The 27,882-nt window shown below is 40.6% G+C and overlaps 2 protein-coding genes across 3 annotated transcripts; one reads left to right on the top strand and one right to left on the bottom strand.

The window, feature by feature from the left end:
• Positions 1 to 384: 384 nt before the first annotated feature.
• Positions 385 to 27,743, bottom strand: mcph1 (microcephalin 1). Its single transcript, XM_030106652.1, has 15 exons — positions 27,672 to 27,743; positions 26,327 to 26,389; positions 26,145 to 26,236; positions 25,935 to 26,053; positions 25,730 to 25,814; positions 25,293 to 25,404; positions 25,079 to 25,210; positions 24,901 to 24,981; positions 23,344 to 24,408; positions 22,481 to 22,597; positions 20,343 to 20,379; positions 20,060 to 20,222; positions 19,897 to 19,974; positions 720 to 957; positions 385 to 623 (listed from the first exon to the last, which is right to left on the bottom strand). Exons 2-15 carry the CDS (start codon positions 26,358 to 26,360, stop codon positions 571 to 573), a joined length of 2,406 nt encoding a protein of 801 aa, XP_029962512.1. The 5' UTR covers positions 26,361 to 26,389; positions 27,672 to 27,743; the 3' UTR covers positions 385 to 570.
• Positions 8,394 to 18,595, top strand: angpt2a (angiopoietin 2a). Of its 2 annotated transcripts, none has more exons than XM_030106605.1 (9): positions 8,394 to 8,900; positions 11,931 to 12,086; positions 13,007 to 13,128; positions 13,200 to 13,438; positions 14,007 to 14,134; positions 14,528 to 14,629; positions 15,468 to 15,634; positions 16,798 to 16,928; positions 18,003 to 18,595. In XM_030106605.1, exons 1-9 carry the CDS (start codon positions 8,646 to 8,648, stop codon positions 18,167 to 18,169), a joined length of 1,467 nt encoding a protein of 488 aa, XP_029962465.1. In that variant the 5' UTR covers positions 8,394 to 8,645; the 3' UTR covers positions 18,170 to 18,595. The 2 variants fall into 2 exon arrangements, with proteins under 2 accessions (XP_029962465.1, XP_029962466.1); XM_030106606.1 differs by having other exon boundaries at positions 14,007 to 14,128.
• Positions 27,744 to 27,882: the final 139 nt, after the last annotated feature.

Consider the following 27,882-nt stretch of genomic DNA (forward strand, 5'->3'; position numbering starts at 1 on the left):
TAAGTGCTTGTCACCACACCAGCGACAACCAAAGCAATAATGCTAACATTAAAGTGTGAAGAAGTCTACAGAAATCTACAGTTTATATATTGGTAGTACTTTGGATGACAACTGACTAGATTTAAAAAAAATGGATGACACTGGGGTAAGGGAAAAAGTTGTCATTCACAAGCTACTGTTGGGTTTTCTTTCTCTTTTCTTTGTAATAGTGCATTTACATATTTCACATCTAGTAAGTTTCATGTATTTTACAATGAGCCACAACAAACAAGGAAACAAAAAAAGATAAACTACAAACCCAGTTCATTAGAAGTTCATTCAATTTATTATTATATATATTACTGAGTTTCCATGGTGACCATGGACTATAGGACTTTGAACACAGAATACATGACAGGATTTGTGCAAAGAGTCTGCACACATTTTGCAAATTGAGGCAAAAACACAAGTATAAATGGAACACTATGTGGCAAAAAGGTATGATCAGACACTGAATAGCTAAAAAAAAATTAAATAAAGAAGAAAAAGATAAAACTAAACTTCACAGTTCAGAAAAAATTTCAAAAGTCATCACTCCAAGTCATAGTTGTCATATGACAGCAGCTTCAGATGTGTGATGCTATCTGAAATAAAAACACACAGAATGAGAGAAACAACAATTAGCTGCACAAATAGAGAAGCCGAGAATTTATCACAGAAGTGTGGCGAGCATATCTTACCGAGCACCCACTGCTCAGACAGAATCCTGCTTCCCGCTGGTCTCCTGCCACTGTACTTTCCTATGCAAATACCCGCCTGTCGCACAGTTTTGCAGACTGTTCCTCCACAAAGCTCAATCAGCTCCACCAGACTCTGGGTGGGTGGCTGGGAATGCTGAGATACAAACATGGCTGGTTGGCCTTGGAACAGGTCCTGTTGGTGCTCACCGGCTGACAGGTGCCTTTGGAGACGGCAGATCTAAGAGACAGACAGTTAGAATGCTGTGCACTGCTCCCGGTAACATGCAATCAGGACTCAGTGGTGTGAAGGAGTTTGATATTTTCATCAGCAAATAGTTCAAAATGAAGATAAAAAGCTTGCTGTTGGAAAACCGCATCATTCATTTTTACATAAAGACACAGGAGGCGATGAGTTTAGGATAACAAAATCTATTTCCATAGCTCACTGAGGAGTTAGTTTGTTACATATGTGCAAATTACAGAAGAGAAGCCTGTGCTTGAAGCCCCTGAGGTGCTTCTACCGGATTTCAATGACTGATGTGCCGACAACCTTTATCGCTTGGATGAAGTGAGTGTGACACAATAGCTTGTTGTTTAAAAGGTCTGCTCCTTTATTGCTCCAGAACAATCACAAGCTTGAACTCACTCACACACACACACACACACACACACACACTTCACTCTAACCGGCTTCTTCGACAGTCAAAACCGTTTTTCCTTCTGGGCAGAAACACCTGCTGGGCAAACGATTGGTTCCTTATTAATAAAGTTTTGCTCATTGGCTCCTATACAAATAGTGTAAAACTTGCTAATTCAGAGATAGTATTAAAAGAAAACTGCCACTACCATGACTGACTTCCATACAAGAAATACTCCTCTCACTTCATGTAACAGAAATTGTTCTCTTTAGCGGATGTATGTCTTCTAGGCAGACTTATTCACACTACCAGCATGTTACATGACAGCAAATATAATTCAGTTTCAGTCACTATGAAATCTGTAATCAGTCTCACATAAACTCGAGCACCTGTTTGCACATATTTTAGTAAAGGGTAGGTTACTGATCTCAGAACTGTTAAAAACGGGATTTTTCATTTCACAGGAGACATTTTGACACGAACGCCAGGTGCTGCCGATGACTTTAACAGCACTGCAGTGATGTTCCAGTCAGTTCTACAACAGGGGGCCCACGAAATAGAAGCAGCTGCATGAATTCATCCAATATTTTATTACTGTGGCATTTTTGTTTTGAGAAATTTCTGATGATAGTCATGTGTATAATGTAGTAGCAGATGCTTTTTGGCTGCTCGATCACCAGTTGATGTGATCCACCTGTGGGGGTTGCTACAGTCTGATGCTCTAGTGACCCAATCTGAGAAGCGGGAGGTCGAAGGGCCTTACTTAAAAATTCACAGTGGTGACCAATCAGCAGAGAGATTCAAGCCTTCCCAGCATCTCTAACCTCGGGGACGAGATGAGAAAACAACACCAAGTTGTGATGACCAGAGGCTTGTCATTTTAATAACCTTTCTACAGTGTGTCCACTATAGAGGTTGGCAAACTGTCCATATGAGCCAAATAAAGCTGTCAAATCTCTACAACAGCTGTATGATCATTTCTGAGTGTGAGTGTCCATTTCCAAAATCCATCTTCCTATTGGAAGCCGGGAGTCGGATTTCCATGTAAGGGTGAAATATTTGTTAGTCCAACACTTTTTTTTAACTTCATACTATGTTTTGAGGATATGTATCAAGGCAGGACTGTCAGTTCTTCTGGAAATATTTGCAGGAGTCCACTTGTAGATGAAGTCTGCAGGAAGCTTTTCTTTAAGATCATATAGTCCCGGTGAAACCGAAGATGGAACCTTTTCCTTTTCAGAAAGAAAAGAAATAAGTCGCATTTACGATTTTTCTTTTTTTTTTTTTTTAATGCATCTCTGTGATTACTGTCATTGAAACCGAGCCAGGGAGGCTTTGTGTTTTAGATGCTAGATTAATTACATCCATAATAAAAGGTATTAGCAAGTCTTTGAACTCTTTATAAAACTCAGGGGGAACCCATCCTCGACCAGTGATTTATTTGATTGCAGCATAGACAAAGCCTTTTCGATTGCTTGTGACGTGAAAGGGAGATCTAAGCCAATCTGATCAACCTGATTCAGTTTGGGTAGAAGTTTCATTTATTTCTTTTGGGTTATGTTTAATGCAGCCACCTTCATTTTCAATTTGATTAATTGTCTTTGAAGTTTCTTCCCTCTTTAATTGCAAGTACAGAACTTTATGAGCCTTTTCCCCAAGTTCATAGTACCTTTGTTTTGTTCTTAAAATATCTTTTTCAGCTCTGTATGTGCATAATGCACCATCCAGAAATACCGACTGGGATCTCCATTGAACGCCCTTGAAAAGTGTCATAATACCTTATTGAGCCCAGAGCTCTTTGTGTAGAAATATGTAATCACTCGGTACAGAAGAAACCTGACATGTAAACATTTTAACACCAGCTTTAACCATAGGAAGAAAAAAGTATCTTTCAAGTACAGCATGAAAACAATAGATCACACTCCCTTCATGTACAAAAATAAGCTGTTCAAATGGGAGATTAATATAGGCACAGGACTATACTTAAACCGAAGTCACTAGACAGTTTATATGCAGAAGCATCGTTCTCTTCTCGGCTTTAGATGAACTGCGATGCTGCAGCTGCAGTTATGGACGAGGAACAAGTCCCGTCAAAATCACTAACCTCAAATTCAATTTATTCAAACATCCATGAATTAATTGGATTTGGACTTTCAGGAAGCTGCAGGTTCTGCTTCATGTGTAAAATGAAAATGCCTGTCCCTCGTGCCGAACATGTAAGGAGAATAATCAACATAACCACAACATCTGACTCATTCAAGCTGAGGATCATCAACCTGAATAACACTAACAAGCTCAGGGACCGTCTTTCACACAACGCTTGCATATATACATGTTAAATCTGATACATTTATGTTGTGACTGTGAAGAACAACTATCTGTTTTTCTCACATCAAAGAGCCTTATAAATCTCTGGCGGGTAATTTAAATTTATGAAGTGTCCAATTTACCTGTGAAGGACCTAATTTGCAAGTTGCAAACAGTCACAAACCAAACACCTTCCAGTCGGTTTCCAGCGCTGAAGTACTGAAACAGTCCTGAAGGTGGCTGCTGGAGATGCAGCTCAAGCCCAACAGGCGCCAGCCTCGGAGCCAAAAGAACAAAACAGAGCCTGGAACACCGAAAACCGACTAATGACTGTGCGATCGCAGCCAAGCAGCAACAGCTGCTGGTACTGAGAGGCATCCTCGGCTGCTGCATGAAGTGAAGCCTGGTTCAAACGGCACTTTATTAAAGCAGAACTGCATGAGCACATTTTTCTGAGGTCTAATCCCTCAGTTTTTGAATGAAAATGAATTTAAAATGACTCGGTGTTGAAGGCTAACTGCAAGGAGATCATCTGTGCCTGACTCGGTTGATACACCAAACACCGTTCTCAGCTGTGTGTGACAGAATCAGACCGTGCAAGTCTTTTTTTGATGGCGTGTTTCTGTTAAAGTTCGTTGTGTTGCACTCTCTAAAACCTGCTCTGCATCCAGCAGGGGTCAATTTACACACTGAAGGACACAACTTCATCAGAACAACTGGACGCAGACTTGAAGGCCTTCGGTGTGTCGTTAATGTTCACACTGGTTTCACTGCTGAGAAATATGAGCCTGGCAGAAGGTCGAGGCGACAGCGTGGCCGGAACATTAACATGTGAGAAGACAATGATTAAAGCCTATATGTGGGTCTGTGGGGTAGAGAGGGGTGGGGTGAATATAACACGGAGGCACACGAAAATTATAGAAAGTTGTCACGTGACTTTGACTTACACAGGTTAAATTGTTTTTTCATAATAGGCTTTCTGTCAAATGTTTTCAGTGACCACACAGACTGAAATTGGCGTTGGTTTCCGTTCATGTTTTATTAAACAAACTGTCACACTGAATGCTCAGTGATATTTGCTTGCCGTGGTGTGTTTACTGGCAATTTGAATTTGCATAAACTTCATTTCATGTCTCCTTTACGGCTGCTCCACTACTACACTCAGTGACATGAAACAAAAATGTGTTATTACACACGAACCATTAGACACCGCTGCGGCTCACGCCAAACAGCAACTGCATGCAACTATTTCAGCACACACACACTCGGAATGTTTTCTATATTTGTGTCATCGCTGTTATTATCCGACATATCCGATGTCTTCATTGACTATTTTACATACAAGCCCTCCACCTATTAGATTATGCACTGTGTTGTGCCTCAGGACTTCTGCTATGTTGCTATTTGTAATTAACATAATGAAAATGAATACATCTGAACTGGAAAACACTTGAACTGACTAAATATTGCAGCGGCACCTATTTGTTAGCAGACAAATGAGACTGAAAGGTTAGTGGACAGTAATTATTGGCTGCCCCGTCCAAAACTAAAAATGATTCATAACTGCATTTCTCTACATTAAAGCCAGTCTGGAGTCACTGATAAGGAGCAGATGCTGGTGGTAACTTTAACAAGAGTCTGGGCAGGCTTAGATAATTTATGCAACAAAAAAAAAAAAAAAAAAAAAGTGAAACAGGAAGCTGCATTGACCTTGACTGTTGTTGACTGAACAAAGTTTCTCTCTAGATGCCAATATGGGTGCTGGATGAAAAGAAAAAAGTGTTTACAAGATACTGTGCCAACAAGAAGAGGACGTATGCACAAGCAGACTAAAAACAGACAGCTTCTATATTAAAACTTAAAAATAAAACACTGAGAAACTCTTACTCTTCACTTAGTTCAGCTGAAAAGCTGAATTATTTAGCATACGATTAACCATTTATTCATTTAATAATTCTTAATACAATGGTTTCATTACAAACACACTATATATAGAGATATGCATGTTTTTTTACTTGTATGTTACACCTATGCCTTTAATTTCCTATTTCGACTGCTTACCACTACTTTTTAATTTCAGTCTTCTAACATTTCCTCTTTTAACCAGCATCCAAATCACATACATCTTTTTATCATTTAATTATAAACCCGAAATATTTATTATCCTTTAGTTTTGCTCTGGTTTCCATCAACACATGCAAAAAAAAACAAAAAACACCTGTCTAATTGGTTGTTGTCCAGTGTTCACCAATTAGATACCAAATGTGTCTTTCTGCTGTTTGCTGCTGAAAAGGTTGTCCGTGGAGGGGTTTTTTTTTTTTTTTTTTTTTTTTTTTTTTAGAGCCTCTTGGTTGAAAACAGCTGCTTACTGCAGCTGAAAATTGTGTTTATGACAGCACTGAAAGCTACCTAAAGCAGTAAATCTGTGGATTAGACAGCGGGCAATCAGCTGAACTTTAAATTGAAGCTCTGCAGAGCAGTTTGTGCTGCAGATTCATCTGCGCTGTAAGACGCCTGTCACTCCGTCAGAAGCCATTCCACACTGTCCATGTTATTTAGCTTAACAGCGAGCTATCAGGCACGGTCATTTCAGCTCTCACCAAACTGACACGAAATGTTTGTTTTTCAAAAGCTGCAAACTAAAGCCATGAATCTCATATTTGTCTCGATAATAATCCTGAAATTTTCCCATCTTGAGTGACGGCAGAGGTAATGAGAATTCACTTGCTATGGCTTCAGATTGGAAGAGCCGCATTACATTGTTATAGCAACAATTTATTATTGACAAGCAAAAATCCCACCTCCTCACTCTGACAACTTAACGATCGGTCCTGCCAACACAGAGCCGCGACTCTCTTGCTGTTCACAGCATGTCTCGAGGAGAGGCAGAGCAGGCAGACCAACAGCCTGTGGACTCCTTTACCCAGGCAGGAATAGATTTAGATTAGCATCCCTAATGAAATACAGACCGCGGCTGACAGCTGAGCCAATGGTAAACAAGCACACAGCACACACACACGGGCAGGTGATCAGTATAGTACGGTGACAAATGTAGTAAATGATGAGGGATCACTGGAAATGATGTCTGTTTAATTGAATTACTGTCTCCCAATTCCTTCTCTGTGCTTTCAATTATAACAAAGAAAAAAAAAAAAGTCTAAATCGCTACTGGTGCAGATGAATCTATTGACAGAGAGAACACCTGAAAAAGCAAATACTTTGACAATGACGTCAGGCCCGTCCTCTTTGGTAATGTGCTTTAAATACGCTGCATTTCCCTCATTCAGTTACTATTACATCAGCCCACTTCCTACTATTCTGTGTCAGTTTTTCTATATTGCTGCAGAGCCAGTCTGAGGCTTTCCTGTCACAGACGGAAATACGGCGAAAAAAGGCGAAAAAGAAGCCATGGTGAAAAGAGCACTCACTTTTCACATGCAGAACATCTGAAATGTGCATAGAGTCGTGGTTTTATGCTGCTAAACTATTTATTTTCAGTCAACTAAAGGGCAATACACTGAAAATGAATTCTTTAAAAAAAACAACACATACTACAAAAATGAAATAATTTCAAGGAATTTTCGGTGTACTAAAGCATGTGACAACAGCAGTCTGACAATCACAAAGCTTTATATATAACCATTAGTGAAAACACTGTCCCCGATGAGAACGTTTGTTCGTGTGTGGCTGGCATTCCTCCAATCAGACACGAAAAGAAATGTGAAAGAGTTTGTCTATTTCAGGCTTGATTACAGATAAATGGGCAGGGATACAAAAAAGACACCCACATCTTGGCCATCCATTTAAAACCTAACAATATCGCCAATCTGAGAAAGGGTGGCCCGTGATTACAGAACTGCATTTTGGTAAGAGGTTACAAAAACAGAATCCATTGTCCTTCCTTTCAAATCTGAAAGGGTAAGAAGAAAATAAATTGCTGCATTTCACTTGTGAGTCATGCATAAACTGAAATGGCAAGACACAAACCCCGAAGCAAGGGCGACTGTTTTTTTATAAAAAGGGCTGGTCAAAGGTCAACAAACGTCCACTTTGGCGACAGAAAGTCCAGTTTTTGAGATGAAGTTTTATTTTTATTCTATCTGTGATGTTTAGCATTTATTGAAAGTTTTCAAACTAGTTTTCTCTTCTAATTACCTCATTGTAAAGCATATTAAAAAAAAACAACCAACAACTTAGATTTAGAGAACTGGAGACCCCAAAAAAAGGTAGGAATCTTACATCTTTAGAGATTGTAGAAAGAAATTTATCAGGTATAATTTTTTTGTAGATTGTGATTGTAGATACAGCGTCTCACCAGAACAAAGCAGGGAAGAGTTACATGTCATTTAAATTAGGGAAAAAAAAAAAAAAAAGCGGAATCCCTTGAATCCCCATTCAAGGTGCTCAAGTGTTTGCTGTGTGCCGGGAAATACTTTTCAATGAATGGGATGGACACTGCTACTATCAAAGAGCGCGCTGACGGTGGACAGCTGCATCCTGTTCCACTGTTCTACTACAGCAGAGAAAACACTTGTGGGTATTGTAGCGGACATAGTGGGACATGTGTAGTTTGTGCGCCAGCTCCTGTGTGTTTGGCGAGCGTGCGCTGAAAGGAATCTCCACTTCACCGCTCTCACAGTGACTGGCCTCCGTGAGGAGGGGTGGGGGCGTGGTCTAAACTCACAGTTAGCAAGTTTGAACCACTTTAGTGAGGGGCTGGAGGCTTGATGAAAGGCGAGCACATGCAGTCTGGCACCAGTGATCTCAGGACACTCTACCTCTAATTCCTGATGGCGTTTTCTCCACCTACCACAGAGAGGTGATAAAAGGGATCAGCAAAAACCTCAAGAGCACTGTTTACACTTGGATGCTGCTCTGGGAAGACGTCCCAATCATTTGACCAAGGTTTAGGAGATCCTGAGAGTTTGACAGGTTCAAGCTGTAGTAGTTTGTCTTTGGGGAATAGCTTCTTGCCAAGAAAATGCTGAATGTGGACCTAATAGTTTTAAGCTTCTGCCTTGGCCTGGGAACAGAATACACCGCTCACGGTAAGAGACAATACAACATCCAGAACGGCCCGTGCAGCTACACGTTTCTGCTGCCGGAGCAGGACAACTGCCAAACCCAGAACAGCTACAACTACCCCGTTCAGAAGGATGGACCCACAGAGGAGTCGACCCAGAGGCTGGAGCAACTAGAAATCACCATGGAGAACAACACACAGTGGCTGCTCAAGGTGAGACTTTGTCACAGGGAAGATATCAGATAATGACTATCTTTTGTTCAAAACTTTTTTTTATTTTTACATATACAAGAAAATTGTGTGTGACAGGACATGGCGAGCTGAAGCCAGTAGTTTCTCTCTCCCAACTGTTGAACAAACTTTCACAAACATTCTAAACAAAAGCTCAAGTAATAATATATTTCAGAGGAAATATGTTTATCCTATGATGGAGGATGATTTGTGGCTCTATGAAACTTACAGTTTGTAACCAGGCTGCTATGATTATGATTGAATCAAACTGTGTAAACAGGAGTAAAACTGCTGCCAATTCAGTTTCAAGGAACAATCATTTGTGCCATTAAAGCTACATCTGAACTCGCAGAGGTGAAGTTCAGGAACAGTCACAGCATGTTTCATGGAGGGGGGGGAAAAAAACACTTTTATAAGTTCCATCAGATGATTTGAAAATCTGCTCTGGTTTAATGAAGTTGGGAACAGAAATAAGGAATGTGCCGAATGTCTTTGAGACACATTTTAATTCCACAAAGAGGACGTAATTGGCTGTGACAGTCGACAAAGGCTCGGCACAGGTGTCCACAGGCGGGACGCATTCTCCCCTTTCAGAGTGCCGAGTCCCTTATCGTCTGAGTGAGAGGAGCGAGCCGCTTCTTTCCTTGCTCCCGCCCCACCTTCGCCCGTTTTCAGAGTGTGATTAATGATCGGAACTGAGCATGATGAGACAGCCAGGGCAAGGACATCTCACAGCTTGATCACACAATTCCCGTCTGCTGCTTCAGGAATAAAAAGCTGTACAGAACAAATACACACATGCAAAGGTTGAGCACTACAATATCCTAAATAGTTCTTACACTCAAACAATATTTATGAATAATGATGCACTGGTGTGTCTGTCGATGTATTGGCTATTTGAAAGGTTCAGATCACTAAGATTGGTACTTTGAATAGCTTACAGCTTCTGAATCAACCTTGACAAAACAACAAAACCCTCGATAAAAAGAGGATTTAAACAAGATAACTGATCAGATACGGGCAAAGTAATTACGGCTAAGGAGCAAAAATGGATTTGCTCTAAAGACTTCTGAGAGAAAAGGTTTGTGTGAGTGTTGGACAAGAAAACCAGAACATGGTCGAGGACCCGCAACGCTTAATAAACTAACGCAATGCGGTGCAAGCGTGTATGTCTGTGTGTATGGCTATACAAAACATTGCGTATTACATCAACACAAAGTGCTCCTTCAGAACTTCACCTGAGGCATTGGCGTAAAGAAGTTTCACAGTGAATCTCTGAATACTAACCTTATATCAATAATTCACTTTGCGCATATATTCTTATGACAAATGACCATCCAAAGTGTTGAACTGTAATTTTTACTTTTCTAAAATAAAAAAATTAAATCAGAGAAGCTATTTTCTTCTGTGCATCAGAAATACGTTTTGTGGTTGGTTTTCTGCACAAACTAGAGCTTTAAAATATTGTGATTTTCCTAATTTTAATTAAAAAAAAAACAAACAAAAAAGTCCAATGGGTAAAGTGCACTCACACTTAAACAGGTGAACACGTGACAGACTGACAAAAGCATTCACAACGCGAGGACAAATTTTAGTTAACCTAATCCCAGAAGTACATTAATTAAGTTATGTACTTGGCCCATAGATGTAAATTGTTAAAAGATGCCTCAGTGGATCATTTGAAGAGCTCAAAGTATTCTACTACAACTGACAGATTAATCAAATGAAAAAAGAAAAACAACCTTTTGTGTGTGTGTTCACCGAGATAATGAACTCAAATTCTTTTGTGACTTCTTGAAAGGGTTTAAACAAGATAACCGAGGCTTGTCTCGGGTTGTGCAAATATAATTGCTGTCACACAAACATCTATCTTTAAAATGAAAAAGTTTATCCCTTGTTTGAGTGGAGCACCTTATTTTCTAAAGTGCTTTCTGTGCTGCCACAGCTGTTGACAGCTGGGGAGGAAAAAAATAAAAAAAATATATGTATACCGTTCTCATGTGAAGGAGGAACACAGTCATCTTTTCTAACGCCTCTAAGAAACACAGTAAACAACTGATTAGATCAATGACTGACTGTCGATGGGACATCCTGCCAGCCATTCAAACGGCAAACTTGTAAACACCTGGCTGCATCCAAGAACCAGAATGAATCTGACACCACGTAAGGAAGACAAACAAAATCAGCACTGATTGCTGATGTTGTTTTTTTTCCACCCGCACGAAAAAAAAATAACAAGAGCTGTTTGTGGCTTCATTACTGACTGATGAGTAAATAACAAAGGTGATTATGAAAACTGTGGATGACACACGGATATTCAAGTGCTTCCTGGTGGCGCGCAAGTCCGACTGTCACGAAGGATGTAACTCCTCACTCAACACTTCCATCCTGTTTACGAGTCGTGTGACCTGATTGCCGCTCAGGAACACCATGCAGGAAATAACTTAATGATTAGTCTCGAGTCTAAATGTAGCAATACTGTAAGGTAGATGGGAACAAAACGCGTAAAGAGAACGGCGTGTCACACAGAGCAGAGTCACACTGGAATTCGAAATATTTTAGATGATCCTGCCCAGTGATGAACTGTTAAGCCATTAAATTAAAAAGAAGGTATTTCTGATCTCATGCAGAAGATTTTCATAGATTACTTCAAGAAGGATTCTGCCTGAGTTTTCTACCTCCAAATAAAATAAAAAACCAGCATGCATACTTTCTTTCTTATTATCACTGCAACGATTCTGTCAGAAGTTGTGCAATCAAAGAAACGTGATTACAGGGAGTGACAAAACTGGAAGTTTTAGGAATGAGAAAATAAAATGTCTGCATTGTCATGTTAATACTGCAATGTAATGTTTTTTAAATGTCTTTAACGGGCAACATGTGCGATGCAGTGAACAGAAACCAGCTTTCGGCCTGTAAATTTCTGTGCATGAAGGACTGTTCTGTGTGCAACAGACCACGGACTGAAAGTCAGGATGGGTTTCAGGATAATTGTCTTTTTGTGCGTTTCAGCTGGAGAGCTATATCCAGGACAGCATGAAGCAGGACATGGCTCAGATCCAGCAGACCGCTGTGCACAACCACACGGCTACCATGATTGAGATTGGCACAAACCTGCTGAGTCAAACTGCCGAGCAAACAAGGAAACTGACCAACGTGGAGGCACAGGTGAGCCTGTACATTGTGTTTTTTTTCCCCCCCCGATATAAAATTCAAACGGCACGACGGATGCAATTGTTCAAACCTTCCTGTTCTTTTCATTCAAAGATCTATGCTTAAGCGTGCCCAGTGATAAATCACAGAGCTTCAGAGTGTGAAAAAAAAAAAAAAAAAAATTGGCAGAGGGAAAAAACAGGCATGACGGCGTCAGTTTATTATTGTGGCTACACGTCAGTGACCTTATGTGAGCCAACTGTACAGCATTTCCTGTTATTAGCACACTCGTATTCCCAGAGAAAGGGTCTATCAGTTTGTCACAATCAGACATCCGTCTGTTCAAATACATCAACAGCTCCGTCGGAGACACATCGCTAGAATCCATGTAAACAACGAGCTTTTTGCTGAGTTCAGTTCCTACGGACTGGGAAATTTGTGGCAAAGTCCACAACCTCTGTTTGGTTTAATACGCCGGTCTGTCAAAATACGTGGGTTTTGAAATTTTTCCCTTGTGCAGGTACATCGGCTGTGACGGTGAGGTTGTTCTTTCCTGCCATGCTTTTCCATTTGACAAATATCTGTTGGCTCGCTGGAGAACGGCAAAAATGGGCCTGTGTTCAACCTCAGTGACACGCAATTACATTCAACATCCAAAAAAAATGTTACAATATTTTCAAACTGTTATAAAATTCATGAGCTCTACACGCAATATCTCTGATAACAGTTTCTTGTTATACTGCTAAATCAGCAAATCAGGTTACGGATCTCATTTTTTGTTGTGCATGAAATCATTGCGCATGAAACCGCATTACTGAATGAAAGTGCGAAATATTCCTATTATCCTTTACATAACATTCACAGATCTGCAGACTGAATTGATGGACAACTGATCTCAACAACTGAACAAACTGCTTCATTCTTGTGCATTTCAGGTAATCCAGCACACAACTCGACTCGAGCGTCGACTTCTTGAAAATTCCTTGTCAACCAACAAGTTGGAAAAACAACTAATCGTTCAAACAAATGAAATCAGCAAACTGAACGACAAAAACAGGTGAGTGACGACACATTTCTGTACAAGCAAAAAAGAAGTCTGCAGCTGAACTGGCTTGCGTCTCCGTGCAGCTATCTAGAAAAGAAAGTGGGGGAGCTGGAGGAGCAGAGGCAAGTGGAGCTGAAGGTGCTTCGGGAGGAGAAGGAGCAGCTCCAGAATCTAATACTGAAGCAAACGACTATCATAGGCGAGCTGGAGGAACAGCTGCTCAAAGTGTCCTCCAACAACACCGTCCTGCAGCATCAGCAGCAGGAGCTGCTGGACACCGTCAACAGCCTCATTCACTCCATCTCCGCCAGCTCCGCCCGGGGTGAGCCCGCACTTCGTTTCACAATCTTCAAAAAAAAAAAAAAACAAAAACAAATGCAGACTATAGAATGATTGAAATATTTTCCAAAATAGTAAACGGATTTCACTGATCAACTGATTTACCCCTGTCTCTCACACACCAACCGAGGCAGCGGCCATAATCCATCCACTGGGAGCAGTTCAAGGTTCAGTGTATTGCTCAAGGACACTTTGACACAAGGACAGATGGGGGGGATCAAACCTGCAATATTCCAGCTGAGACGCAATCAGATTGCACAGCTCGTGCAAATCCGTGCGCTCGCTCCCCGAGTCTGCTGCCAAGACGACACCTTTATGGAGGAAGAGTAAAACTGCTCCCTCCTAAATGCAACTACGTACCAAGAAGAGAGAGAGTCAGTGAGATTTGGTTAACTGCAGCGCATCTGTCATTAAAAGTATAACTTCAAACAGAGGCAGATACAGCTGAAACCACTCCATATCATTAGAAGTGGGAACAATTTAAGTCATTAGGAGGTAAAGCACTCATTCGCATAAACCTCCTAACCACGGACTGATTTCTTTTTCTGCAGAGACCAAAACCGCCATGATGCAGGACACGCCGACCACGTACATGGACTGTGCTGCTATCTTCAAGTCAGGAAACACCCACAGCGGCGTCTATACTCTCACACTCCCCAACACTACAGTGGAGGTAAAGGTAAAGGCATGGTATTGTTACACTGGTAGAAACAGAAGCGTACTGGCGGGTCCTCATTTACACAGTCTCATGAATAAAACATAGCGCGCACTGGGGTGAAAAGTTCAGTAAGACAGTGCCGTTTGAGGGCGGAGGGGTTCAATTAAAAATGTTCTCGGACTTCAATAAGTGACGTGCATGCTTGAGCTAAACTGTGATCTCCTTAGATACTTTTCAGGGACTTGGGCTTCATTGTTGCCCCTCTTAGCTTCAGCACAATATTCACTTTAATTAAAATTAAATGAGAGAATACTGTCAAATTACATAAATGAGGTTTCACTCTTCGCCGTGCAGTGTTTTTACACTTTTAAATCACAGCAACTCTTCTTTTTTTTCCCACTGATCTGCTTGAAGGCCTTTTGTGACATGGAGACAGAGGGAGGTGGCTGGACAGTGATACAAAAACGCTTTGACGGCCGTGTTGACTTTCACCGAACGTGGCAAGAGTACAAAAAGGTAAAAGCCATCCGCAAGAAATTCTTTCCTTTAAAATATATAACCAAGGACACAGTATTCATTCCAAACACAAGTGACGGCCGTTAGATTCAGTTTGTGACTGAATCAGACTGTGTTTTAGGAGCTGCCACTCGGCAGACATTTCTAAAATCAGTCTGAAGAAAAAAAAAAAAAAAAGAAAAAAAAATCTGTAGCAAGATGATTTTAAGCAAAAACTAGTTTCACAGGGGTCTCATGAGATTAATTTAAACTATTTGAATGTGAGTTATGACAGGCCACTTCAGAGAGTAGAGAGAAAAAAGGGGAACCCGCAGTAAAACAGAGAGAAATTCAGCAATTCCCACATGAGCAGAGCATAGGAGGAGAAACTATCTGACTTGTTTCAAGTAGCCGATTAAATCACGATGTATTTATCGTTTCTGTCAGTGCATTTAAAACTCTACCCATAATATGCCATGATAAAAAGCCAATTCACAAAAATACTGACAGGCATTTCCAGCATAATGTAGGAAAAGAAAAGAAGTAACGATCGTAAATTAAAATATTCATGTTATTTCCCACTGAATTTGAACTCTATTCAAACTGGCACAGACTTTTTTTAATCAATATCTCATTCTGAACATTGCTTGATTGCCAACAGTGTTATGAATATTGTTAAACTTTATTACTTTCCGGGAAGAAGACTTTCAGCGCATTATCAGAGTAATATGCAGAACAGTTCAGCTCTGTGTTTTTTTTTTTTTTAATCTATTCTTTTGTTAATGGAAAAAGCAATCGCTGGCTGCCCTCCTGCAAGGTTCGGCAAAGTTTAATTGCATTTCTTTTTGTGCTGTTTCAGGGTTTTGGGGATCCTTCAGCTGAATTCTGGTTAGGAAATGAATTTGTCTCCCGACTCACACGCCAGAAGTCGTACAACCTGAGGATCCAGCTGGGAGACTGGGAAGGAAACACGGGATTCTCACTATATGATCAATTCTCTGTCGACAGCGAAGCACAAAATTACAAGTATGTCGCAACTACTAATGGAATAGATAACAGACAATTTTCCCACTGGGGAACGTTATTAAAGCAAGCACAGCGTAAAAATCCAGAACTCTAAAATATAAAGAAACTAACGGCATCGAGACACATGACGCAACAAAGTGTCAATGGGAACAAATAAAAGCATCTCGGAAGTATCAATTTCAGAGGAGCTCACGTATTATGAGGCAATAACCTCAATTACACACTTGGCAAAGTGAAAAGCATATAAGACCAATTACATTCTTTAACCCAGGAACCCTAGTTTTCCTGTCAGAGGCACGTACATGCAGACCGGCAACAAAACCGCTATTTACTCTGAAAATCCAGCCGGCGTGTTTTTCCAGTAACAAACCACAAAAAAACCGTAATCACACCGACAGAGCGAGTTCCCTCTGAATTTGTAACGCTTATTATGAACATATATTTCTGATATGAGACTGATTAATTACACAGTTGAGAGGAGATTATGCTTACCAACACGCCATGTGCCTCCAGACTGTGCTATTAATGTCAAGAAAATCACTGAAAGCCTGTGACCTCGATCATAAAGGCGAACTCGTCCCTACTTTATACAGACACAGCATCTACTTGAAATTCTTCTAGATCCATAATACTGCATCAGACCTGAGAAACCGCAGTGCAGCCGGTCAGTATTTGAAAAACAGGAAAAATGTGAAAATATTTGGTTTTTGGACATTCAGTCGAAAGCTTCTTGGGAATAACAAGGCAGCAAAATGGATAATATGTTCTCTGAATTCGACAAGCAGACCTTGACATAACGCAGACCAGCAAAATCCTTTTCAGGCCTTCAGTCATCATAATTCTGACCAATTAAATCTAAAGAGTGTCGGCTCAGTGAGGCCAAACAAGAACGCTCACAAATGGCAAAATAAAAAGCAAACTAGCATTGAAATATGTACTCAGCAAGTTGGCAAAACTTCATGAAGACCAAATAAACAATTAAGTCCATACATCAAATGTTTTGTACATTTCAGAAACGCCCCCCCCACAAAAAAAAAAAAAAAAAAAAAAAAAAATGCTCATGGAAAAAGAGCTTCATGAGTGACTTGTGTGTTGCCTTTTGAGGAACAGCAATCACGGACTTCCTCCTCCTCTTCCTTCATTTTTCCTCCTCTATTCTACAGGATACACCTTAAAGGCTACAGTGGGACGGCGGGCAAAATAAGCAGCATCGGGCAGCCAGGAAGCGATTTCAGTACAAAGGATGCAGACAACGACAAATGTGTTTGCAAATGTTCACAACTAACAACAGGGGGTAAGAAAAATATTTTTCCCTGTATTACTTCTGCCTTTTGACAATTTCGGACCAGAGAATCCACGCCGATTAGCGACGGGCACTCGCGGCTACTTCCCACCCGCGCAAGTTTTGGCACTTGCCTCGAAAAAAAAATCTTCAAGGGCATTTTAAGGGCTGCCGTACTTTTGTGGGCATGTCAAAGAGCACAATTAGCTCAGACTTAATCACTGATGAACTCATTGGGGAATTCGGCTCCTACAATAGTTGACATTAATAGCCTGGGAACAGAGCTTTTCCCTCTCTCCTTTTGTGACTTAAAAGTCCTCCTCCATTCCCCTGAAAGCGGCTCCGCTGCCAGACGTTTGTCTCCATCTGTATTGCATTCTGCCAAGTGAGCATGAAGACATGAAAGTCCTAACCCTATTCCTTTTTTTCCCATGAGGGGTCTCCCACAGGGGGCTTTCTTAAGTGTTTCTTACACATGACTGTGAATCTTTGGCTTTCTGCCCATAACGACAGAGAGGCTATTAAAACATATAGCTGTCTGCTTCCAATAAACAAAAAAACAAATGTGATACACCTGTTGATAGGAGAAATAAATAATAATAATGACAGTATTTCATCACTGTTGGGAGACTGGTAGTTTCGAGACCACATTCGTAATTAGTGGCAAAACAGAACATGAACTAAACAAAAAGGCTGATTTTTCCAAGTTTTTTTTTTCCACAATTTTAATCCACATTTTATTGTGCCCGACTGGCGCTGGTAAACACTCTCAGTGACAGCTTCAAAACTGTGACGCATCAATAATAAAAATTTGGGCTCTGGAGAAAATACATTTCTCACGAAGGAGAGCATGATTCAACATACTCAAAGAAATAAGAACCGTTTCACTTCCACCCAGTCTCAGCCTTTGGGAATATCGGCCTCATAACAAAGGGAGGAAAAAAATGCATTGTGGCACCTCTTCCACAAATTGTTGACTTTTTTTTTTTTTGATTTCATATTTGGCTTTGAAAATCAGAAGTCATCGACACTAATTTACACAATATAACGACGGCATCGTAATCTGATGACCTCACGTTGTTCTAGGTTGGTGGTTCGATGCCTGCGGACCGTCGAACCTCAATGGGATGTATTACCAGGAAGGACAGAACTCCAACCGCTTCAACGGGATCAAATGGTACTACTGGAAAGGCTCGGGCTACTCGCTGAAGACCACGGCGATGCTGATCCGACCGGCGGACTTTTCCCTTTGAACTACTGCACTGAACAACAGACAAGGTGGGAAGGAAGCTCCGCTCGACAAACAACACCAAACATAAATATTCTCAAGTGAGCCAAAGCACTGCAAGGGAAATATTTTCTGTGTGCGTTTTTCTTTTTTTTCTTTTTACATGTTTTACACAACAAATCATTCAAATAAAATTGTTTTTGGCAGGAAATGAAACACTGTAAGGGTTACCTAAACATGTGCTCTGCATGTATAAATAAAACACGAGAGGAAAATGTGACGATAACTTAATTCCTGTAATATTTCAGCAGGTAAAGTACCTGTTTCAATAATAGCCATCACTTTACAAAACAAACTATGGTACAATATGAGGGGAAAGAAAAGAAAAAAAAAAACAAGTGACTCAAAGTGATGTGTTGGCTAAAATGTAAACGCTCGTGTACAAATGCCACAAAACTATCTTTTAATATGACATTGTTTTGCGCCAGAGAGTGTAGATTATATATATGTTTTTTTTTCTTTAATTTATGCACAGATTTTTAGGATATTTAACTTTGTTGTATATGAAGGAGCTCTGCTGCAGATCTTTAGCTGCGAAATAGTTTTTGATGTAATTGCACATAAACCAAGAAAATGTATTTTTAATATAATATCATAGTACTTTGGAAGACGTCTACTTATTTTCAGTATGTTAGGAAAGGTCTTTTCATGTTGTTTTCTTTCTATATATGTTTCGTTTGAAACTAAAACAAGCGAAGAGGCAACTGTCTCAGCAGTCAAAGCTGTCTGGAGGAGACGTCTCGCCGGCTGTTGTACACCTGAAGCTGAATATGAAACGCTGAGCGCTGGGCTGTTTGCTCTGTGGTTGGTGACTGTAACTCTTAAGTGTAGTGAACAGACGTGAACAGTATTTTTTCGGTGTCCAACTGTCGGATTACAGGAATATGTTCTGCATTTTAAAATATTTTTGTGTCTGGTTAAAAAAAAAAAGGAAATAAATTTTAAGTGTCTCAAACTGTTTTTATTGTGTCTTTTTGGGGTTGTTTTTGGGTGTATCTGAAGACAGTTCACACTACATGGAAATGTTGCTAAACTGAAAAAAATCTACATTCCACAGCAAGCAATCATTCTAATCATTAGTATGGGATAAGTGTCACTCACTTTACAGGTAACACTAACTGGACTAGAAACTGCTAAACCAGGGAAGCCTGTGGTTTGTGAAACGTATGCGCTCACAGGGCCAAAGGAATGACAAAAAAGGCCTTGGGGACAAAAAATATTTTGTCTGTCACAACAAAAGGCACCGTGCACATTCAAAGAGGAAGTGTGCTGGCATCATGTGCCTCCACTGCAGCGCCAGGCGGCGGAGGACAGCGATTCGCGAACGGTGAGTTCAGGAAGAGGCGACGTCCACATTTCACACAGGATGCTTCAGGAAAAACAAGCGGACTGTAAATGGACGGCTGGCAATAAAAAATTAGGAGGTTTCCGTCCGACTCCCCCGGCCTGAGGGTTTAGAATTCTCTGGAATGTCAATGGAGCGGAGCGCAGAGATGTCATGTTTAACCTTTACTTACAACTGCTTTTCATTAATAACGCTCCAGGAATTCAAACCATGACTGCAGAATTTTACATTTATACTTATATATGTATACTTATATAAAGTCAGTACACCTTTTAGCACAAAACAAAACCTAAATTGAGTCTCCACTGATGTTGATGGTATTTATTAATACTCCTATAGGAACTCACCTGTGCTGCAGGAAACTTGTCTGATAGTTCATACGGCTCCTCAGGAATCCACTGTCTTTGTTCCAGACACCAGAGTATCTAATCATAGCCAGAAAACAAAGTAAAGGAAATCCCATTAGATTTAGGTCATGTAAAGGTTTCCTAACATTTACAACCTGCGTACCCATTCAAAAGAGAGGATCCAGCAGCCACGGGCAATTCCCAGCAGAATATTGAGAGTCCGCTTGTCTCCTCCAGACACCAAATGAGTTGTGCTCTCGGAAACTCGGTCGGCGATTGAAAAGCCGCCCAGTGACTTGACCACCTGAACCACCAAGTGCTGCTTCCTGCAAGATTAAACAAGACGTCATTTTACGCCGGCGGGCTCTCAAAAGACGGGGACGACAGCACGCAGAAATGAGGCTGACATTTATCTGAAGGCAAGCAGTTGAGCAAATAGCACTTACTCAGTGGGCATGCTCGTCATGACCAGAGTTCTCATCGGCCTGAAACAAACACACAAGCCTGGAATTTACAAAAAACGAATTTCTCAACATACCAATGGATCACTTGGTCATTATGTTTGAAATATTCATCATGTATCTTCCACAAGTTCGCTGATGTGTGCGGTGCCACATCCTGTGCAACGTCCAGTCCCTATGACCCTCATCTGAACCAAGCAGGTGCTCGTGTTGAATGAATGTATGAATGAACAAGCAAACACTGCACTTTCAATAACCTTAACAGATGAATAGATTCAAGGAAACCACAAACATCGACGCTGGGAAAAGGCAGGAAAAGCACATTCAGAGCCACAAACTGTGAATTCGTCACTTGATGAACGGGGTCCGAGCAAACATGTGCTTTGGCCCCAAGAAGGCAAACTGTCATTCACACACACACACACACACACACACACACACACACACACACACGCACGCACGCCTGAGCTGCAGAGACAAACAGGACCACCAGACCCTTTCCTGTCACAATCTGATATCTGGTCCCCCGGCCGGGAGTCGAAGGTGAAGGCTCACTGAGCAACGCCGTGCCAAAACAGTCCGCAAGCTGAGCTTCCACCGTCGTCAGGCACCAGATGATCCCTGACAAAGCGGCTGGAAAGCCACTCAGCTGGCTCCACCACATCACCGAAACTACTTAGCTGCCCAGCCACAGCTTTCCAAAATGTTTTGATGACCACTGAACAGTAAGATCGTCGGCTCACGGTGCTCTCCTGAGGAAGGTGAGCTAAAAAACTGCCTGTTTTGAGGTTATTTGAATTGAAGTCAAGCAGCTTAAAATCAAGCTGTTCCTGGGCTTATCTGATAAGATGGACTTGTTAAAGCATGAGAATCAGACACTGAAAAATGAGCAGCACATAATAAGCCTCTGGCAAAAAAGCTGACGTGAACTGCAGCACAAATGAAGGAAATTTGTCACCGTATGACTGGTCGTGCTTCACGACTGAGGCCGCTGGAAAACATGCAGTAACACAATCCAAAAAGTAACACTGAGAGAATAGCAGGCTTTCTGCTTTAGATTGTATCTCAGCATTTCCCATAAAATGTATCAAAATATAGCTATTAATATTAAGAACACACAACCCTTCATATAAAATGTAAATCAGAGCCATGTTATCAGAACTGAGGGAGTATAAAACTTCAATCAAAAAGGAGAATGAAATAATGGACTGACCACCGTACAATCTCTTCAAATTTATAATCAAACATTATAAACAATTCTGGTGGCCCATCATTAAACAGCAATATTTGTTTTCAATAAATGGAATCTGGCAACATTTTGTTAAGATCGTACATTCCTCAGAGTGAGCAGAGCACAAAAACTAATCGTTGTTTTCCGGATGTTCACCTGCAACAATTAGAGAGGAAAGAACTTTCTCTGTTTAATGTTGCCAGAAGCAGATGGAGTACACAAACTTTTCTCTCTCTCTCTCTCTCCTGCCCCTCCAAATCTTGATCTTTGTAAAAGCGGAGACGCCCCCCGCCCGCCGGCGGTGTATGACATCATGGTTCAACTCCAGCTTGAGGTTACCAGCATAACGAAAACACAGCCAGGTGCACATCCTCGGCCGCCATGGCAGAGATAAAGCACAGGAAACCCTCAGGACCAGACAGACTCCCTCAGCAAATGCATTCAGCTACAGAAATGAGTGAGCTAACTGAGGAAATTTACACACAAACTATCGAGGTTTGCTTTTCTTGAACTTCCTATAGTGGAGAGGGAAAAAAAAATTCCTTTTGTTTGCGGTTTTCTTTTCCCTGTGGCTGTGATGAAGGAAGAATAATGATGTGCTTAACAACTACCAGGCTTATTGGAAATACAAAAAATTACCAAAATCACAAAAAAAATATATAGCAAGTAATCCCTCCAAGTCAATAACTTGCAATTCGGTGAGTACAAAAACTCAAAGACAACTTTATAAATTAAAAAAACTTTTTGCATGTGAACAAACTTTCACAAACTCATAACACCTGCTTTGACAAACTGTATCATCAATGCATCACATCTTCACCAACTTCAGTTGACCATAAATTACATCCTGGAACAAGTCAGTTTTGCTAGACAATTAAAAAAACAAGTCTTACCTTTGTCGTCTGAACCATTTTCTCAGGAATCAAGCCAATTTGCCTATTGTCATTTTCCCCAGCATGAGTGGAGCTCTCAGTGAAACCAGCTGCGACGGTACATTCATTTCCTCTACCTACATCCAAAAAAGAAGAAAAACAATATATCATCGAAGGGGGGGGGGGGGGGGGTTACTCCAGCTATCACACTGCAGGTGCTGTTTTGTCTGCAGTTCATCTTTGCTCTGTTGGCCTCAAGAGGATGTGACAATCCCAACTGTGAAACATCAACAGCAAAGAGCTTCTTAAACATCACTGGTCTTACACGACTAACACACAGTTTAGTTGTGTTTATTGAATAAAACAGTGAAAAACAAAAGCGCACCCATCACTATCTTCAGAGGACAAAATAAGCTTAAGCACATGACTGATTTGAGCGGTGATGACAAGAAAGGCAAGCAGGGCCTTCACTTCATCTACACTACCAATTCTGTCATAAGAAAGAAAATTCATTAAAAGCCCCACTGATTGCACCTTTACAAAGTGTGTGTATACACTTCAATTCACTTCCTTTAAAAGGCAAACACATGCATATTATTAGAGGCACTTATTTAAAAGGTCTTGCCTATTAGTAACAGCATTAAGTTGTCCCTTAAGAGTATCCAGAAAGACTAACAGTGAATGAATTCAAAATTCAAGTATTATATGTTAAAAAAAAAAAAAACATGAACAAATGTAAACATTACACACACCAGTCACAGAAGTTCAAACAAATTTATGGTGGTAATATTTTGAACAGAAGGTAAAATGATGAAAACTGAAGGATTCAGACTGCTGGATCCACTGTCTGGATCAATCATGTCATTATATCCTGACTACTCACTTTGCAAGGCATCAAACATAATATTCATCTCAGAGTTTTTCTGCAAGTTCGACACTGGGTTATCCACTGACTGAGCTGATGAAGATGTTTCGCCAGTCTCTGCAGACACCAACGAGCGCTGTCTTTTGCTTTCAGTAATCGGTGTCGCGTCAGCTCTTGAGCTATCCAGCACAGGGAGGGAATCTTGATGTTGGTGATGATTTTCACTGCTTGCATCAAATGTCTCACTGATAGTTTTGTCTTTCTGACTTTTCTCCAAGGTCTTCTTCTTCTTCTTCTTATCATGGCCTTCAGATCCCCAGCTCTCACTTGTTCTTTGCTTTCTCTTCTTTAAAACAGGTTCCAACTCAAAGGGGATGTGAATGCTTCCTTCTCCTGGTAGATTCGGCAAAAGATGTCCTTTTGATCTCTGAGGATTGTTAGCAGGTGAGAAAAAGTCGTCAAACACTTCATCTTCGTCAGCAAAAGCGGCACCAACACCTTTGGGCTCACTGGAGACAGCCAAAGACTTTACTAAAGCAGAAAGCGATGATTTGGCTTGCCTGGGGGTTTTCAGTTCAGTTTTCTGTAAAGTCGCTGGAGTCTCTTTGGATGTTTCAGCAGCAGCATTATCTATCACAGCTGATGATGACGAGCACCGAGGAGATTTCACAGTGTCAAGATGAAGATTTTCTGTAAACGGTTTAGCAATTGCACATTTTGAACTTTCACATTCAACAGCTGAGAGACTCTGTTGTTTCTGCACATTTCTAACGTTATTTGATCTCCTTCCCGGGGAAGGGTTTTCCAAAAAACCTACTGAACCGTATTTTTTCATCGATTTGACCGAAGCTCTTCTTGACTTTCTTTTATGTCTGTCTTCATCGTCTTGCCTCTCTGGACTTGAAGTCCGTTTTGGGTCATTACGAAGTGGGGAGAGCCACGGCTTCACCGAGTCTGTCAAGCGTGACTGCTGTTCACTGTGTTCAGGGTCTGTAACATGGAGGGCTGTTCTCCCCTCTTCCTTATCCGGTGAGCGATCAAGTTCAGCAACAGAGGCACTGGATTCGTCGTCTGATTCGTTAACTATGGTAGGATGAAAACAAACAAAAAAACATTTTAGAGACAGACTGCAATACTGGGGTCAAGCAGCATAAGCAATTGTCAAAGACTTGTTCTTCGGTGGTAAGATCCAAGGAGAGAAAGACACCCTGAACTACTTGTAAATCTGTTCTAAGTTCCTGAAATTGCTGATTGTCTTTTTCAAAATAATTTGAGAAAAATATATTTCTCTAATGTCAGTTAAAGTTTTATCCTCACATTGTTCCAAGTTCAAACAAGTCAGTTTAACTCAATTCAAATGCCTCAACAATCCAGCAATAGAAACCTGACTGCATTGAAAAAGCAAGTTGTCCAACTACATACTGCAAAAGGAAAAAAAAAAAAAAAGCTTTTCACTTTCCTTTAAAAACCAAGATAAGGCAAAGATAAACACTATTAAGATGAGCTTACTGTTCACCTTTAGTCCCTAAATATGTAGAAATCCGACTGCTCAGGGGAGAAAATGAATGTTCTTACACAGAAATTTAGGGAGAGTTGGTGTACTTCCAAGGAAAGGCTTCAGTCCTGTGGGCGAGCAGGATTCAGTCATTTGTGAAGCTGAAAGGCAGAGACATTTTCGTAAAATCAGTGTCCTTTAAAAAAAAAAAGGTTTTTCATTCTTTGTTAAAACTGGTGCATTTGCTGGTTCACTAACCTGTGGGAGAGAGATTTTCCCTTTTGTCTTTCATGTCTTTCAAACGCCGTGCCATATAATCTGACCTTTTCAAAGCGGGGCTGTACACTATCCCATTTTCTTCGTCAATAAAGATGGATGACACATCTGTAGCTGTCAATGAGTAGTTCTTAATATTTATAAAAGCAATGTCATACTACATTCAGCAATTCTGACAAAATATTTGAATCCTTACCCACAGGTTGTTTCGGAGGCAAGTCCTTCATCATCTTGTCTAATTTCTTTCTCATGCGCCAGTCATTTTCAGGTCTCCTCTCTGGAGAATCTTTGGGCCGCATACAACGATGCTGTATGAACCAAACAAAGAAAGTGTTGCAAATAGGACAAAGAATAAATCAATTCACAAAGTAAGGAAAGAAAGAAAGACTGATCACCATGTATGATCACCATGTATTTTTTTTGTTTGTTTTTTAGTCAGAATGCATCCTCTAAAATATAAGTATTTGTTTTTTACCGATACAGGCTTAGTAAATATAATACACGGAAAGAAAGGCAATAAATCTACATTTTTGTGCTTAACTAGCATATAAATGCTCGTGGGATCATTTGGAAAAAAAAAAACCCAAGTCAGCAGCAACAGCATGAGTGTCACACGTAACCAACTCTACTCACCCGCTTGTTCTTTAGGACAGGGTTGCTTTCGTCATTCAAGGCTGGATACAACTCCTCATCCGCATGCACATCATTCTCATAACACCTGGAATTATTCCATTGAAAAATAAAGACAAGAGCTTGTGAAGGAAATTACAGCCCGATAAAAACACAAGATTATCTAATCTACAAAAAAAGTAACAGAGGTCTCAAGGATCATTCATACCTGCCAATCCACAGAAGAGAGACGAGATGCACATTGCTTTTCTTGGCTTTCCTCCATGTAGATGAATGTCCATTGTTGAAAACAACATGCGTGACTTGCTTATTGAATGTTTTTGATACCTGCCAAAGGAACAAAAATTGTGTACTGAAATGAATGTAGAGCTGCTTCCAGTAAACATAGAAAATGCAAAAATGGTCAAATTTGTCTCACCTGGGCTCCCATCTCTTGCAGCTGCTGAATGAATGGTTTGGAATAGTTTGCCGTCTTTTCTGATGACCACACGTCAACAAAGGCAACAACATCTGCAGCCACAATAAGCAGAGTTAAAAATACACCATAAGTCATCAAGACCAGTGGGTACAGTACAATACCCGTCAGAGGATAGACTATACCTTTAAGAACTGAGGATTTGTTGGTTGTGGTCATTACTGGCTTCACACTTGCTGATTCACCAACTAGAAAATAAAGAGGACATTACACGAGGCAGAAAATTGCATTCTTTGTGTGACCACTTTAGAACGAGAGTCTCTGAAAAATCCGGTCAACTGCTCCTGACCACCTTTCTATATGAATAAGCTCTTTAGCTCTAGAATCAATACATCAGTTTTACAAAAATACCAAAGGGTACATGAAAAAAATAAGGAATGCCATTTCAATAACATTGTCTAAAATCAAATACCAGATTAATATGGTCAGTTCAGTCATCACAAAAGGATGGCAATTGAGCTGTCTCATTTATCGCTATATATGTGACATATCTGTAATACAGGGAAATGACTGAACTTGTGTAGTGCTTACTGGATCAGTCTGAGACGTACATTAAAAGAAAGCACAAATGTATGTTTGTTCTAAGGCAAGGAATGTGTGATTTTCTCTGTATATAATTAAAAATAAAGGATGCAGCTATTAGTGTCAGCTTTGCTAATTGAGCGAATGGAATGTAATTGACATGTCAGATAGCAGCAAATGAAACGCCTGACCTCGCTTATTTCATTTGCTGTGATCCTGTCAAGAACTGGAGCAATTATTGTGCTCACTGACAGAAACAACACAATAACAGCATCTGAGAATCAATCAATGCCAAGATCCGAGTTGCAACTTGAGGGTGTTTTTTTATTCCTGTCAACAAAATCTATCAACTCCAGAAATAGCCTCAAAATATCTACAAATATTTCCAAGTCATGCCAATTAGTCTTTGACTGAATTCTACCACTGTATTAAATCGTTGTAGAGAATAAACCTGTCTCCTACTTGAACGAGTCATCTAGTTACTCCCTTGTTCTGAGACGAGGATCAGTTTAGGATGAACTGCTGATCGTTTCAGAAAATCCAAATGAAAAGATGTGGAATTATGACTAGCTGATCGGGTACTGGTTTAGTCCCCACACAACACCAACTAGCTTGATGAACCGAGATCGTTAACTATAGTCGACGTGTGACAAAGAACATCCAAATTCCCCCATTAATCAAACCCAACAAGTAACAACGACTAAGTAATGGCACCGATCGTGGTATATATTATATTGTTGGAACATTTGTCGCTACGCTTGGCTGCTACATTAGCAGCTAACCAACTTTACTGTTTGCTGAGTTAGCATTTCACAGCTGACTTCAGCTGGCGTCTAAACTTGCGCAACATGTGTTTACACCTATGGTTTACACACGTTTCGAATGCCCGCACAACGACGTGACAGTAAGTAACAGCCAGTATTTGTCGAGTATGTGAGGTTCACTTACTTTCAGGAGCAGGGAGTTTCGAATTATGGCGTTTTCACCATCCTCAACTGACGACAGTAACTGGGATTCGCGCTTGCAGTTTGTCGTGCAGTGCATTCTGGGAAACAGGACTATCATTGGCTGCTAGGCAACAGACGTAATAAAACCCCGAGGAGGGTCCTCAAGTTACTGTAAACAATGACGTATAGAATTAGTAATTCTATACGTCATT

This window comes from Salarias fasciatus, chromosome 13 (assembly GCF_902148845.1).
Source record: "Salarias fasciatus chromosome 13, fSalaFa1.1, whole genome shotgun sequence".
Lineage (NCBI taxonomy): Eukaryota > Metazoa > Chordata > Actinopteri > Blenniiformes > Blenniidae > Salarias > Salarias fasciatus.

Coding starts and splice junctions, on each gene's coding strand:
- angpt2a (XM_030106605.1), top strand. CDS start 8,646: ATGCTGAATGTGGACCTAATAGTTTTAAGCTTCTGCCTTGGCCTGGGA. Junction 13,129..13,199: donor AAACTGAACGACAAAAACAG/GTGAGTGACGAC, acceptor GTCTCCGTGCAG/CTATCTAGAAAAGAAAGTGG. Junction 14,630..15,467: donor CGTGGCAAGAGTACAAAAAG/GTAAAAGCCATC, acceptor GTGCTGTTTCAG/GGTTTTGGGGATCCTTCAGC.
- mcph1 (XM_030106652.1), bottom strand. CDS start 26,360: ATGACCACAACCAACAAATCCTCAGTTCTTAAAG. Junction 24,409..24,900: donor AACTCTCCCTAAATTTCTGT/GTAAGAACATTC, acceptor ATCCTACCATAG/TTAACGAATCAGACGACGAA. Junction 958..19,896: donor ACAAGTTTCCTGCAGCACAG/GTGAGTTCCTAT, acceptor TCTGTCTCTTAG/ATCTGCCGTCTCCAAAGGCA.